Here is a 13,634-nt window from a genome sequence, read left to right as displayed (position 1 = left end):
TCTCCTGAAGGATTCTCTTGTGGTTTCACTTGGATTGCACTTTTTTGTCTTCTCATTGTTGGTGTTTTGTTTGTAGAGTTGGTTGAGTCTAGGCGTGGTGTTGTCTGCCTCCAGTTTTCAGTTGTGTTATTTCTAGGTCCCATTTAATCATTTTTATATCAACTTTATTGAACTATAATTTAATAACATGCAATTCAACCATTTAAAATTTACAGCCATTTAAAGTTTACCTTGGCTGGTTGGCTCAGTGGTAGAGTGTTGGTGTGGCATGTGGAAGTCTTGGATTTGATTCCCAGTGAGGGCACACAGGAGAAGCGACCATCTGCTTCAACATACCTTCCTCTTTCCTTTTCTCCATCTCTCTCTTTCTCTCTCTCTCTTCCTCTCCCACAGCCATGGCTCAAACTGTTTGAGCGAGTTGGCTCCGGGCACTGAGGATGCCTCCATGGCCTCACCTCAGATGCTAAAATAGTGCAGTTGCTGAGCAATGGAGCAGTGGTCCCTGAAGGGCCAAACATTGCCTGGAAGGGTCTTGCCTGGTGAATCCCGGTTGGGGCCCATGTGGCAATCTGTCTCTCTGCCTCCTTGCCTCTCACTTAATAAAAATATTAAAAAAAAATAAAGTTTACAATTCATTGGTTCTAAGTATATTCATAGAGTTGTGCAACCATCAATACAGTCCATTTTAGAACATTTTCATCTCTTCCAAAAGAAATCTCATCTTCTAGCTGTCATTCCCCAGTCGCCTTGAAACCACCAATCTGTTTCTGTCTCTGTGGATTGCCTGTTCTGGACATTTCATTTATATGTCCATTGTGGTCTTTTGTGAGTGGATTCTTTCACTGAGCATCATGTTTCCAGGGTTCATCCATTGTTAAAGTGAGTGCCTGCTTCATTCCTTGTTGTGGCTGAATAATCTTACACTGTATGGATGGACTACATTTTGTTTATTCATTCACCAGTTCATAGATATTTGGGTTGCTTCCACTTTTTGGCTATTATAAATAATATTACTACAGGCATTTGTATACAAGTTTCTGTGTGGATGTTTTCATTTCTTTTGGGCATATGCCTAGGAGTGGAATTGCTGGGTCATATGGTAACTAATTGCTTCACCTGTTTTTAAAAAATTGTTTTTCATTGATTTGAAAGAGAGAGAGACAGAGAAAGACCAATGGGGAGGGGAGAGAAGCATCAACTTGTTGTTCCTCGTAGTTGTTCCATTCAGTTGTGCACTCATTGATTGCTTCTCACATGTACCCTGACCGGGGATCCAACCCATGGCCTCTGTGTGCTGGAACAGCACTTTATGCACTGAGCCGCTCAGCCAGGGCTTAAATGCTTAACCTTTTGAGCAACTGGCACACTGTTTTCCATAGCAGTCACACCAGTTTTCATTCCCACTAGTAATATATGAGGGTTTCAATTTCTCTACATTCTTGTCAACCTTTATTATTGTCCAACTTTTTTATTTTAGTTATCTTACTGGAGGTGAAGTGGTATCTCATTGTGGTTTGGATTTGCATTTCCCTGATGTCTAGCAGCTGGTTAATCTTTGAATGTATATGCATATCTGATTTTGATTCTGTTAAATTTGAATTTCAGATAAATAATGATAATTTTTGTAGGATAAGTATATCCCAATCATTGCATGGACTGTACTTATCCTAAGAAAGTGCTCATCGCTTCTCTGCCAGATCTGGCAGCCATGCCTGTCAGTGGTGGGCTGTGTGCACTTAAGTTATTGGCTTTGTCTCACAGAGGTTCAATTTTCCCATCTGTGGGTGGACAAGGGGCTGGTTGAGAAGTGTCAATGGCTCAGTACCTCTGAGATCTCTGTGTGTGGGTGCTGTTGATGTTACTGTAACAAGAAGCTTTAGATCAGGCTTGGGTGGTGTGAGTGTGTGGGTCTGGAACTTGTGTCCTTGTCCTCTCCAAGTTGCCTCCCAACTTGTTAGTGAGGGAAGGAGGGAGTGGGCTTGTGTTTTCTTGTGATTTAGCCTAATCTGTTTGTAATATGACCCAGGAACATTGCTGCTTTGTTTTCCCCAGCTTTTGGCTAGGCCATTTCCTTTCTTATTTGTGCTTCTTTTGCCAGTCATTCTTAGGGGCGTTTTATGGAGGACTTTCCACCATTCTTTAGAACAGTCTGTTTGCCTGTAAGATAGTAGAGGAAGGGTTAGTATCCTGGAGTACAGTAAGTAGGGTTGTGTGCCGAGCTGGATAGTCCAGGTACTGAAGGCTGTGTGTGTGGGGAGGGGCTTGGCAAGGAGAAGCTCTCTAAAGAGTTTGATTCTGGTGAATGTTAACTCAAGTATAAAGGGCACATGAAGAGGAGAAAGATTCAAACAGATATGTGGAGGAAAGGAAATCAGAGAAGGCTGCCTGGAGAAGGTAGCATTTGAACTGGATCTTGAAGGATGATTGGCTGGATTGAGAAACAGGGAGTTAAGGTATAAAGGACTTTGATAGCCAACAGGGCTAGGGCTCCCCTGTCCAATGCAGTAGCCCTAGACTCATGTGTTTATTTGGATTTAAATTAGTTGAAGTAAAGTTAAATAATTAATTCATCTGTCTTATTAGCCACATTTCAAGTGCTTGGGAGCCACAAATGGCTGGTGGCTTCCAGTCTGGATAGTGCAGATACAGGATATTTCCATTATCACAGAAAATTGTTGGACAACATTGGACTAGGGCAAGAGTGGCCAAACTAACCCGAGGGCAAACTCTGGCCTGCTGTCTGTTTTTGTAAATAAAGTTTTATTGGAACACAGCCCATTTCACTCATTTACATATTGTCTCTGATTGCTTTCACACTATAATGGCAGAATGGAATAATCTCAATGCAGACTGACTGCAAAACTGAAAATATTTATTTTCTGAGCCTTTATAAAAAGTGTCTGCCCATGCTTGGTTTAGGGGAATGAAAGCACAGAGTCTAGACTGATAATGTTTGGGAGAAATAAACAATAACAAAATAGCTGACATTAATAAGCATCTACTCTATACCAGGCACTGCTTGTGGGCCTACTTGCATTATCATTTTACTCACAGGTCTTGTTCCAACAGTGGGGGACGGTGGGGGAGCAGGATGGCGCCAGAGCCTTGGAGTTGTGTAAGAGTGGTGGGCAGGTTGTTTAGTGTGGCACAGGGTAGAGAGGGATGAAAACTTGAAGGCTGAGGGAGGAACGTGCAAGGTCATGGATAGCCTTGGAGGGTGTCAGAGCCTGGGAGGGACCACCTACAGGAGAGTGGGCACACTGGATATTTGTGAAGGAGAGACCAGGTTTGCTGGGAAGCCCTTGCCACTCCCAGGTAAAAGGTGATGAGGCCTTGGCTGCCTGCCTGGAAAGAAGGCAAGTTCAGGTGGGAAAACTAACAGGCAGATTCAGCTCTCCTTATGGACACCTTGATCTCTATAAATTCACTTCCTGAGTATCTTCACCTCTGACTCAGTGGAGATGGCTCCTCTTTTCCCTTCTGCACCTGCCACCTTAATCAATCCCCTGTCATCCCTGTGTCTCCATTACATCATATTCCATGTGCTGATATTAGGCTTCTAACAAGTACTGCCACAGGAGTTATTTTCTTTGCGTTTTGCTAGTAATTATGTAGACAAAGACACTACAGGAAAAGCCACTAATCAGGGTTGGCAATAGAATTGTAGGCTCAGGGCAGAATGAAAACATGGGGCTTCTTGCATAAATAAGGATTTGAAGATGGATGAAAGAGGAGTAAGCCGAGGGCAGGACCCTACTGAGCAAGTTTGGGACTCAGATCAGATGCCCATAAAGCTGGTGCTGCCACTAATTCTTATAATCCATCCATCGCGTGTTGGCTCACCTGTCATGCTTTCTGTATATTTTTACTTCTAGTGTGTCCTGGCATGGATATTCGGAACAACCTCACAAGGCTGCATGAGCTGGCAAACTGCTCGGTCATTGAAGGACATTTGCAGATACTGTTGATGTTCAAAACAAGGCCTGAGGATTTCCGAGACCTCAGTTTCCCCAAACTCATCATGATCACTGATTACTTGCTGCTGTTCCGGGTCTATGGGCTAGAGAGCCTAAAGGACCTGTTCCCCAACCTCACGGTCATCCGGGGCTCCCGTCTCTTCTTCAACTACGCACTGGTTATTTTCGAGATGGTTCACCTGAAGGAACTTGGCCTCTACAACCTGATGAACATCACCCGGGGGTCTGTTCGCATCGAGAAGAACAATGAGCTCTGCTACTTGGCTACCATTGACTGGTCGCGCATCCTGGATTCAGTGGAGGATAATTACATCCTGATGAACAAAGACGACAATGAAGAGTGTGGAGACATCTGTCCAGGCACTGCAAAGGGCAAAACGAACTGCCCTGCCACTGTCATCAATGGGCAGTTTATCGAGCGGTGTTGGACTCACAACCACTGCCAGAAAGGTACGCCAGGGTGTGCTGGGTTCTAGGCTGTTTTTCATGTCTTGTTCATTAGAGAAACTGGAGGCATTCTCTAGACTGGGAGGTGGCACACCTTTTCTGCAAAGGCTCAGATATTAAATACTTTAGACTTTGCAGGCTCTATGGTCTCTACTCAGCATTGCTGTGGAAGAGGGAAAGCAGTCACAGGCAACACATAAAGGAGTGTACTTAGCTGTATGTGGATACTTTACTTACAAAACCAAGCGGTGGGCGAGATTTTCCAACTCCTGTGCCTGACAGTTGAATATTCCTCTTGCTTGAGAGAGGGGAAGGTGTGGATGAGTATAGACTTGGTTGTAAAAAAATCAAAGTTACTTCTCATCTGATAAGCAACATTGTTTGTGATAGACATTTAGAAAAAGAAATGCACAATGAAAAAAAAGCAAAACAGCAATCCTTATCCACAATTACTAGGGTACTTCCTTCTAGTGCAGGGGTCCCCAAACTTTTTACACAGGGGGCCAGTTCACTGTCCCTGAGACCGTTGGAGGGCCAGACTATAAAAAAAACTATGAACAAATCCCTCTGCACACTGCACATATCTTATTTTAAAGTAAAAAAACAAAACAGGAAGAAATACAATATTTAAAATAAAGAACAAGTAAATTTAAATCAACAAACTGACCAGTATTTCAATGAGAACTATGCTCCTCTCACTGACCACCAATGAAAGAGGTGCCCCTTCCGGAAGTGCGGCGGGGGCCGGATAAATGGCCTCAGGGGGCCGCATGCGGCCCGCGGGCCTTAGTTTGGGGACCCCTGTTCTAGTGGTTCTATTGAATCTTAACTTCACTTTTCCTGACTTTTTGGTATTTAGATGCTTTCCAGTTTTCACAAGATAGGGGATGAACATTCTGGGGTCAAAGCTTTATTGAGCACTTGTTTCTTTAAGCCTTGCTTTTCCAGAAGTGAAATTTCTGGGTCAAAGGTTCTTGATCCCAATTGCCAAATGGCTCTCCGGAAATGTTGTACCAGCGGGTGCTCCTCGTAGCATGGCTGAGAGGAGGTACCTTGGCCAGCTTTGAGTGTTGTTTGAAAAATGTTTCATAATTCATTGGAGGGAGGAGCTGATGTGTTGTGACTGTTCTATTTGCATTTCTTTGATGCTATCAAGATTTAACCTTTTAAAACATGTTTGTCCTTTGGACTCGCTCTTCCTGTTCATATCGTTTGTCCACTTATGTTTTAGGGCCTTAGTGGTTTTTGAAATGTTAATCTGTATGTGGTTTTCATAGATGCAGGCTATTAACCCTTTACCAATTGTGTTTTTACGTATTTTTATTCAAATGCTCTAGATGTCAGTTGTCAGAGAAGCTTAAAGTGTTTATTGAGTTCAGAGCTGGATTTTCATATGCCTCTCACGTTACTTTATACTTAGAGAGAATCCCTTTCTGTCAATAAAATAAATGTTTTTTTCTAATTTTTCTATTTCAGTTATTATCATTAAACAATTCACCCTGAACATTTGGGATCTGTTTGTGTGCATGATTTGAAGGGGTGTCCATTTTACCTAAACTAATAAGTTTATGGCAGAAATCTAACCCTTCACTGTTATTTGGGGTCTGGTTCTGGGTATTCGTAAATACATCTGTCTTTCCTTGCAATAGGGCTGTTAACTGTTCTAATCACTGTAGTTTTATAATGTTTTTATATTTGAGGAGGGAAGTTTGACTCACACACACACACATTTATTACTTATTTGCTGTCTTATCGACTCATTCCTAAACTGTGAAATTCTCTGAGAAATATCAGTGAACATGAGATTGAGGTAGAAGAAAATGAGTGGAAGCTTAAGGGCTGTAGGGTAGGGGAGGTAGGGTCTTTTTACCTGAGCCCAAAGCTACCAGGAGTACAGGGTGAGTCCTGAGTGGAATCAGTGGTATTGTCAGTGAAGACTGTCGGAGCCCCTGGGTGGAGCCTTTCCACTGCACAGATGTTGGATGGTAGGAAACCACCGCAACTCTTCTGAGAGTTTGGGTAGTGAAAGGAAAAAAACCCTGGAGATTCGTGGTTAGGCAGGGGATGGTGCTTATTATATTGTGGAAAAATCTTGAGAGTGTTGGTAGGTAAGAGATAGACCTACCACACCTGTAAGAGATGCTCTGTTATACTTGCTTTAGAGGCCAGAGAGGTTACTTACCTTGGCTAAGGCCACACAGCAAATAAAGGACAGAATGGGGTTTGTACGAAGTCTGAAACACACAAAAAATGTGTGGGTTCTTTTTGCGGGGGGGAGGGTTGTCCCCTCTGTTTAGAAATAGGAGAGTCATTTCTAGAGCGGGCACCCGGGAAAACAGTGAACACTCTTATCCCAAGTCTGAGTTCGCCAAATTTAGGAGCTTGTTTGAAATTCTCCTGGCTCATATGTCTTGGGGTATAATTTAAGACATTCTTCTGTGGGTTTATTTCTGTATCCCTTTTAAGTCAAAATGTCCAGCACTGTATTATCTGCAAACGTCTCTGATATTTACAGCAGTCCTTTTCTTTCTTTCTTTTTTCTTTTTTTAAATATTTTGCTCTTGAGAACAAAGCTTGTTTATCCAGCACTGGGGGTTTCATCACTGGGGGAAGGTGCCGCTCTGCACGCTTTGCTGTGGTTAACACCTGTTGGGAGACTGAGTTCCTGGCATCTGGCCTCCGTGTCAGCTGCTACTGGTTCATAGTCAGTGGTGGGGTCCTGTAGGTGAAGCACTGACCTGGTCTGGTGACAGTGTTAACAAATGATTTTCTTTGAACTAGTGCTCCTGTCTGTTGAGTACAATTCAGCTCTGGCTTCATTTATTTTTTAGTTTTTATTGTGGTAAAATACGTATAACATAAAATTTACCATTTTAACTGCACAATCCAGTGGGATTAAGTATATTTACAGAGTTGTGCAACCATCTTCACGATCTGTCCCCAGAACTTTCTTATTTTCCCAAACTGGAATTCTGTCCCCATTAAACACTAACTTCTCCTTCCCCTCTCCCAGTGCCTGGCCCCCACCGTGTACTTTCTGTTTCTATGGATCTGATTCCTCTAGGGACCTCCTATGAGTTGAATTACATATACAGTATTTGTCCTTGTGACTGGCTTATTTCACTTCACATAATATCCTCAAGTTTCATCCATGTTGTAGCAAGTGTCAGCATTTCTTTCCTTTTTACAGCTGTATAATACTCCACTGTGTGAGTGAACCATACTTTATTTATCTAGTCATTCATGCATGGGCAGTTGGGCTGTTTTCACGTCTTAGCTATTGAGATTAATGCTGCTGTGAACATGGGTATACATCTCCAGCTTTTTTTAAATAAATTTTTATTATTTATTTATTTAGTTTTACAGGGACAGAGGGAGAGTCAGAGAGAGGGATAGATAGGGATAGACAGACTGGAACGGAGAAAGATGAGAAGCATCAATCATCAGTTTTTCATTGTGACACCTTAGTTGTTCATTGATTGCTTTCTCCTGTGTGCCTTGACCGCGGGCCCTCAGGAGACCGAGTAACCCCTTGCTGGAGCCAGCGACCTTGGGTCCAAGCTGGTGAGCTTTTGCTCAAGCCAGATGAGCCCGCGCTCAAGCTGGTGACTTCGGGGTCTCGAACCTGGGTCCTCTGCATCCCAGTCCGACGCTCTATCCATTGCACCACCGCCTGGTCAGGTCATCTCCAGCTTTTTAAATGCTTATATTATCTGCTGCTGTGGCTTCAGAAGTCATATTTAACATTGTGTGGGATTTTTGAATGCAAAGCTGACTGAAATGAGCTCTTAGAGGATTCTTCTCTGTCTTAGGAGACAAATACAGTCCTGTGAAAACTGTCAGCTCATCTAGTCCCCTGGAATCCTCTCAACACTTCCTTGAGCATTCATAGCCTTTGTCTTTTTCAAAACAATAATGCTTTAGGCAAGAGAGCAAAGGAAGGTTCTTAATGGTTAGGATAATTAAAAAGAAAACCACTGCCTAGCCTGTGTTGGTGCAGTGGATAAAGCATCAACACAGAATGCTGAGGTCAACGGTTTTAACCCTGGGCTTGCCTGGTCAAGGCACATGTGGGAGTTGATGCTTCCTGCTCCTCCCTCCCTTCTCTCTCTCTTCTCTAAAAATGAATAAATAAAATCTTAAAAAGAAAGAAGAAAATCACTATGGTGTGTGGCTTGAGATTCTTCTCCTCCATCACCCTGTCTGTAGATTTTGGGGGAAGATGCCAGGAGAGGCCAAGTGCAAGGGGCCCTGGATATGCAGGGAGGAGAAATCTGATCAGGAAACAGGTTCATAGAGAGGTGACTGTGTGCCAGGAATTGGAGGTCTTTGGGGCCCCAGGAAGGGCCAGCCTCTGCCTTCTTGAAGAACCTCTTCTAGTGGCAAATAAATACACTAAATACGTGACTGAGTATGTGTGCAGGGAGATCAGCAACAGCAGATCTCTGGGTGAAAGCTTGGCTGAAGCCCTAAGCTCCTCTTTGGGGTCAGAGAATTGGTGTGTCATTAAGGCCCCCAAATTGGCTTCATTAGGTCTGTTCCAAAGTGGTTACAAAAATGTTCAGGGTCTGGCAGAATTGACTTGGAGTCCTGTTCAGTCACTCACTGGTATGATCTGGATCAAACCTCAGTTACCTTGTTTGAAAAATGGGTATAATTATGGGTCCTGCTGGTTAGGGTTGTGGTTTGAGAGTTAAATGAGATGGTGCAGGAGGTGTGTTTAGCCCAGTGCCTCTGAGTATTCTGGATGGAAGCTTCTCCTAAGTGCCAGGGGTCTACTACCTTTCTGGGCAGACACACTGCTGAGTGAAGGAATACCTCTCAAGTCTTGACTGTATTTCAGGCTTTGGTCTGGGGTTAGGCAAAGGAGAACCCACCATATGATGCAGGTTGGATGCTGAACCTACAACCCCCATGGAAGACCACTCTGCTTACCCGGTGCCTCAGCTTCCAGTGGTCTGAAGACCCCAAGCTAGGCTTTGGGGTACCGGAAACAACAGGGCTTCTTGAGCAGCTGCTCTAGCCAAACCCATTGGCATTTTTTTCCCTGGGAGGCCACCCCAGCTGCTTGCTGCCAGTCAGAGGGGTGGGTGAGGCTGGGGCATGCTGAGTGCCAGATGCCACATACAGACATCAGCAAGAAAGCAGTCCGTTCTCCCTGAGGGTGCATTTCCATTTGTGTTTCAGATCCTCTGAAAGTTGGGTGCTCTATTTACATTAAATATTTAAATTCATGCCAGCTCTTGAAGGGTTTGCTTTTAGGCAGAAGTTTTAGCTTAGTATTGAAACTTTGTATTCCTTATTTCATGTTTTAGTTCAGCCTTTGATATTTTAATAATCAGGATCTTCTTGGCAAGGAGTGCTTATTTTGTACAGGGCACCGTTGTAAGTGCTTTGCTTATGATACTACATTCAGTCCTGACAGCAATTCCTGTTACAGGTTAGGCCACCGAGGCCCTGAGAAATTAAGCCACTTGCTCTGGGTCATATCCCTAGTAAATACTAGGGATGGATTCAAACTTGAAACCTGAATATTCTGACTCAGAATCTAAGCTCGTAACCAGCAGAGAACAAAGAACTTGGTGGTGGGGGGGATCCCCTAGAATTTGCCCCTGCCAACCTTCTGGCTGCCTCCTCTGAAGAGCCCTTCTCTCTGGCCAGGTAGCTCAGTTGGTTAGAGTATCATCCTGTTGGTTAGAGTGTCATCCAGAAGTGTCAAGGTCACAGGTTTGATTCCTGGTCAGGGCACATATAAGAATCAACCAATGAATGCAGGAATAAGTGAAACAACAAAGCGATGTTTCTCCCTCTCTCTCTTAAAAAAAAGAATAAAAAAAAGAACCTTTCTCATTCCATCCTCAGTTAGCTGCCTCCCCATCAGGCATATTCTCTTAAATATGTGGACTGTGGCATTTATTGTGTCCCTAGCACCTGTCGTGTAGATAAGTAGTGACATCTTTGACTACTCAGGACTAATGTTATTGAGCACTGACTATGTGCTAAGAACTCTCACAGAATCCTCACCACAGCCTATGAAGATGGTACTCTCATTTTTACAGAAGCGAACACTGAGGCTTGAAGAATAAATTACTCTAGGAGACCTTGCTGGGAAATGGGTTGACCTCAGGCTTATCTGGTGTCCTTGACCAGAGGTCGGCAAACTGCTATGCACGGTCCAAATCGAGCCTGCTGGCAATTTCCTATGGCCCATCAGCTGATGGTTTTTATACTTTAAAAAGTTTTTTTTGAGGAAAGTCTAAAGTATAATATTTTGTGAGAGGTGAAAATGATATGAAATAAACATTTCAATGTCCCTAAATAACGTTTCATTGGAACACAGCCAGGCTCTCATTTCCTCGTTTAAGTATTGCCTGTGGCTGCTTAGTGCCACGAGGACAGAGCTGGGCAGTAGCCCCAGACACTGGATGGCCCTTTTCAGAAAAAACAAAAACAAACGCCTAGGCCTGTTCTTGGCTGTGTACATTGTAAAGATATGGGGAGCTGTTGAGGGAGAGGCTGTTTTCAGAGGAAGTGGTGGCAGCACTGCATCGGCGAACACCGTTGCCCACGGTTGCGGGGCAAGCTCAGCTTGCCCGAAGGGAGCTACAAAGTGTGGATGTCATCCTTGACCCTTGGAGCTCTGGTTTAGCTGGGGAGTCTGAAAGCGGGAGCGAACTAACTAATCAAAGCGGCAGCTAGCAGAAGATGTCAAAAGACAAGGCAGGCCCCCTTCTCCCTCTAAGTGAGTCACTGAATTGGTAGTTCTAGTTATCTTTGTAGCTGGAGCACCTGGAAATCTGATGTTCTCTAGGGCTAGGCAACATGACAGAATATTGATAAAATCCTTCCTGGTCCCTGTAGTCCTTGCAGAAAATAGGAGAGTTTAGCATGTGCACATGGGTACTGAGTGGTGGTAATAATTTTTGAAAGGACAGGAGATTGTGTAGCATGATGGGTCATCTGAGGTTTTTAAATTCATATTTATTCCCCTTTTTATTGTCACTGATATTTTTAAAAATCTAGGATAGAAGTAAAAGCATTGTACTGAAGAAAGTTTTGTGGTCATTGTAATTTCTTTCTTTTTTTAGAGAGAGAGAGAGACAGACAGACAGGGACAGACAGGAAGGAAGAGGGATGAGAAGCATCAACTCATAGTTGTGGCACCTTAGTTGTTCATTGATTGCTTTCTCATACATGCCTTATTGGGGGTGAGGGGGGCTCCAGCCAAGCCTATGACCCCTTGGGCTCAAGCCAGCAACCTTTGGGCTCAAGCCAGCCACCATGGGATCATTTCTATGATCTCACGCTCAAGCCAGTGACCCTGCGCTCAAGCTGGTGAGCTCGTGCTCAAACTGGCTACCTCAGGTTTTCGAACCTAGGTCCTCAGCATCCTAGGCTGATGCTCTATCCACTTTGCCACCACCTGGTCAGGCTCATTGTCATTTCTTTATCATTAAGATGATTGGAATTTTTAAAATGACTTTCAGTTTTAGAGATGATTGAATTTTGTATAGCAGGAAAGAAGTGCATTAGCATGTATGTTCTGAGCCTCCCTTCCCGTTCCTGGACTGATGATAAAGAAGTTGCCAGTGGCATGTGTGGAAGGAGAGAGATTGTTCCAGGTGGGAGTGGTTATAAAGATGTGGTTTGGTTTGGGTGGCAGTGATACTTAGAAAGAGAGTGAGAGGGAAAGGTGTTCAGGTGGGTGCAAAGGCAATGACAAAAGCTGAGGTCTTCTGTGGACAAGAGTGAGGAGGCTGCCTCATGCTGGAAAGAGAGGCTTGGACTATTATGTAGGTTGAATGGCAGACATTTTCCTGTAGACCGACAGAGAACCCATGCAGGCAACACTGGGGCTGTGTTCAGGATGGACTGTTTCCACTGATTCTGATGTGTGCTGAGCCAGGCATTTTGCTAGCACCCAAAGTCCTTGTTGAGTTGGGGAGAGAGTCAGAAGTAACTATAAGGTTGTAAGCCAGGTAGGCACAAACTCTTCTAGTAGGTTCAAAGATGCACTGAAGAAAGGTAGACCAGTTGTCCACCTGAACATCCTAGGGATAGTACTGTCCAAATCTTTAATAGTGAAGAGCCAGACTTACAGTTTTAACAAGATCCCAGCTTCTTGGAGGGGGTTCGAGGATACCAGTTTAGTTATCTTATTGCCTAGAGAACTAAATTGGCCCAAGCCTTTGACAAAAAGTGGGATAGAGTTAAATTCTCATGCAAAGGTAGCTGTCTGGTAACTTGGTAACTGGTCTGACAAGTTTTTCTTTTTCACCCTTCTACTTGACAAAATTCATTGACCAGTTATTTCCTACTGTGTCACCAGACCCTTTGTCAGAATTAAAATCTGGTCTCTGTGACTGAACACCTGAAATGCCCCATGGAGATCCCAGAGCCCTCAGCTCCTATCAGGCTGGGCGCCCAGGTGCTCTCTATGGTCTGTTCTTCTCTCTTCATGCATTTGTACCTGAAACAATGTTCTTCTTTCCAATAAAGAGTATTTGGTGTAGGTGCTGGGGTTTCCAAATTGTAACCCTTATCTTTTCTCTCCCCTTCCTTCTCCTCTCTCTCCTTTCTCTCCTCTGCCTCTACCATCCTTTCCCACTCTGACTTTCACCCCCAACCCCCATCTTTAGCTCAGGCTAAATGTCTGCACATACTTACAGATAAATTATGCTGACCGTGGGAAACTAACAAGGAATTGCTTTCCTTTTGGCCCACATTGTCTGTTGTGGGTGGGGCCGTATGTGTACCAGCAGACTGGGCTATTTTCTTCCAATTCTAGGTTTGGGAAGTGGACTGAGATCTCCCAAGCCAGCCTCAAGCCACAGGACACAGAGTCAGGGGCTAGAGCATGGTCATCAAATTGGTGCTGGGGTGGGGAGCACCTGGTCGATAAAACCCATAATCCTCAAGTGCCTAGAGAGTTTTTGGTAAAGGGTTATTTGACCTTTAATTATAGAAGTTTCCTTGTTTCTGGTTTTGTCCCTCAGGGAGGGTCTTTAATGACGGCTGCAGTCTAGAAAGGGGGTTGGCTGGTTGGCTTTAACTATGGAGTGTTTTCAAGTGGTCACCTATGAAGGAAACTCTTCCTTTGGAAGATCTGATAAAAACGGGGTTTCAAGAGCTGCCACCTGGTCACTTTGGCACAGAGCGGGTGTAGCCCTGATGTTGATTACTGACCACTTGCAATGCTTGTTGCACAAT

At 44.0% G+C, this 13,634-nt stretch overlaps 1 protein-coding gene across 4 annotated transcripts in view; it reads left to right on the top strand.

The window, feature by feature from the left end:
* INSR (insulin receptor) overlaps positions 1 to 13,634 on the top strand; it is a 211,052-nt gene that overhangs the window by 17,047 nt on the left and 180,371 nt on the right. For all 4 annotated transcript variants that reach the window (XM_066343396.1, XM_066343395.1, XM_066343393.1 and 1 more), the window contains exon 2: positions 3,876 to 4,427. In XM_066343396.1, coding sequence (XP_066199493.1) covers positions 3,876 to 4,427 — 552 coding nt within the window. The remainder of the gene's footprint in view (positions 1 to 3,875; positions 4,428 to 13,634) is intronic.

The sequence above is a fragment of the Saccopteryx leptura genome, chromosome 6 (genome assembly GCF_036850995.1).
Source record: "Saccopteryx leptura isolate mSacLep1 chromosome 6, mSacLep1_pri_phased_curated, whole genome shotgun sequence".
In the NCBI taxonomy this organism is placed as follows: Eukaryota; Metazoa; Chordata; class Mammalia; order Chiroptera; family Emballonuridae; genus Saccopteryx; species Saccopteryx leptura.
The sequence above is the reverse complement of the archived record's forward strand: the minus strand, read 5'-3'. Positions and strand labels throughout refer to the sequence as shown.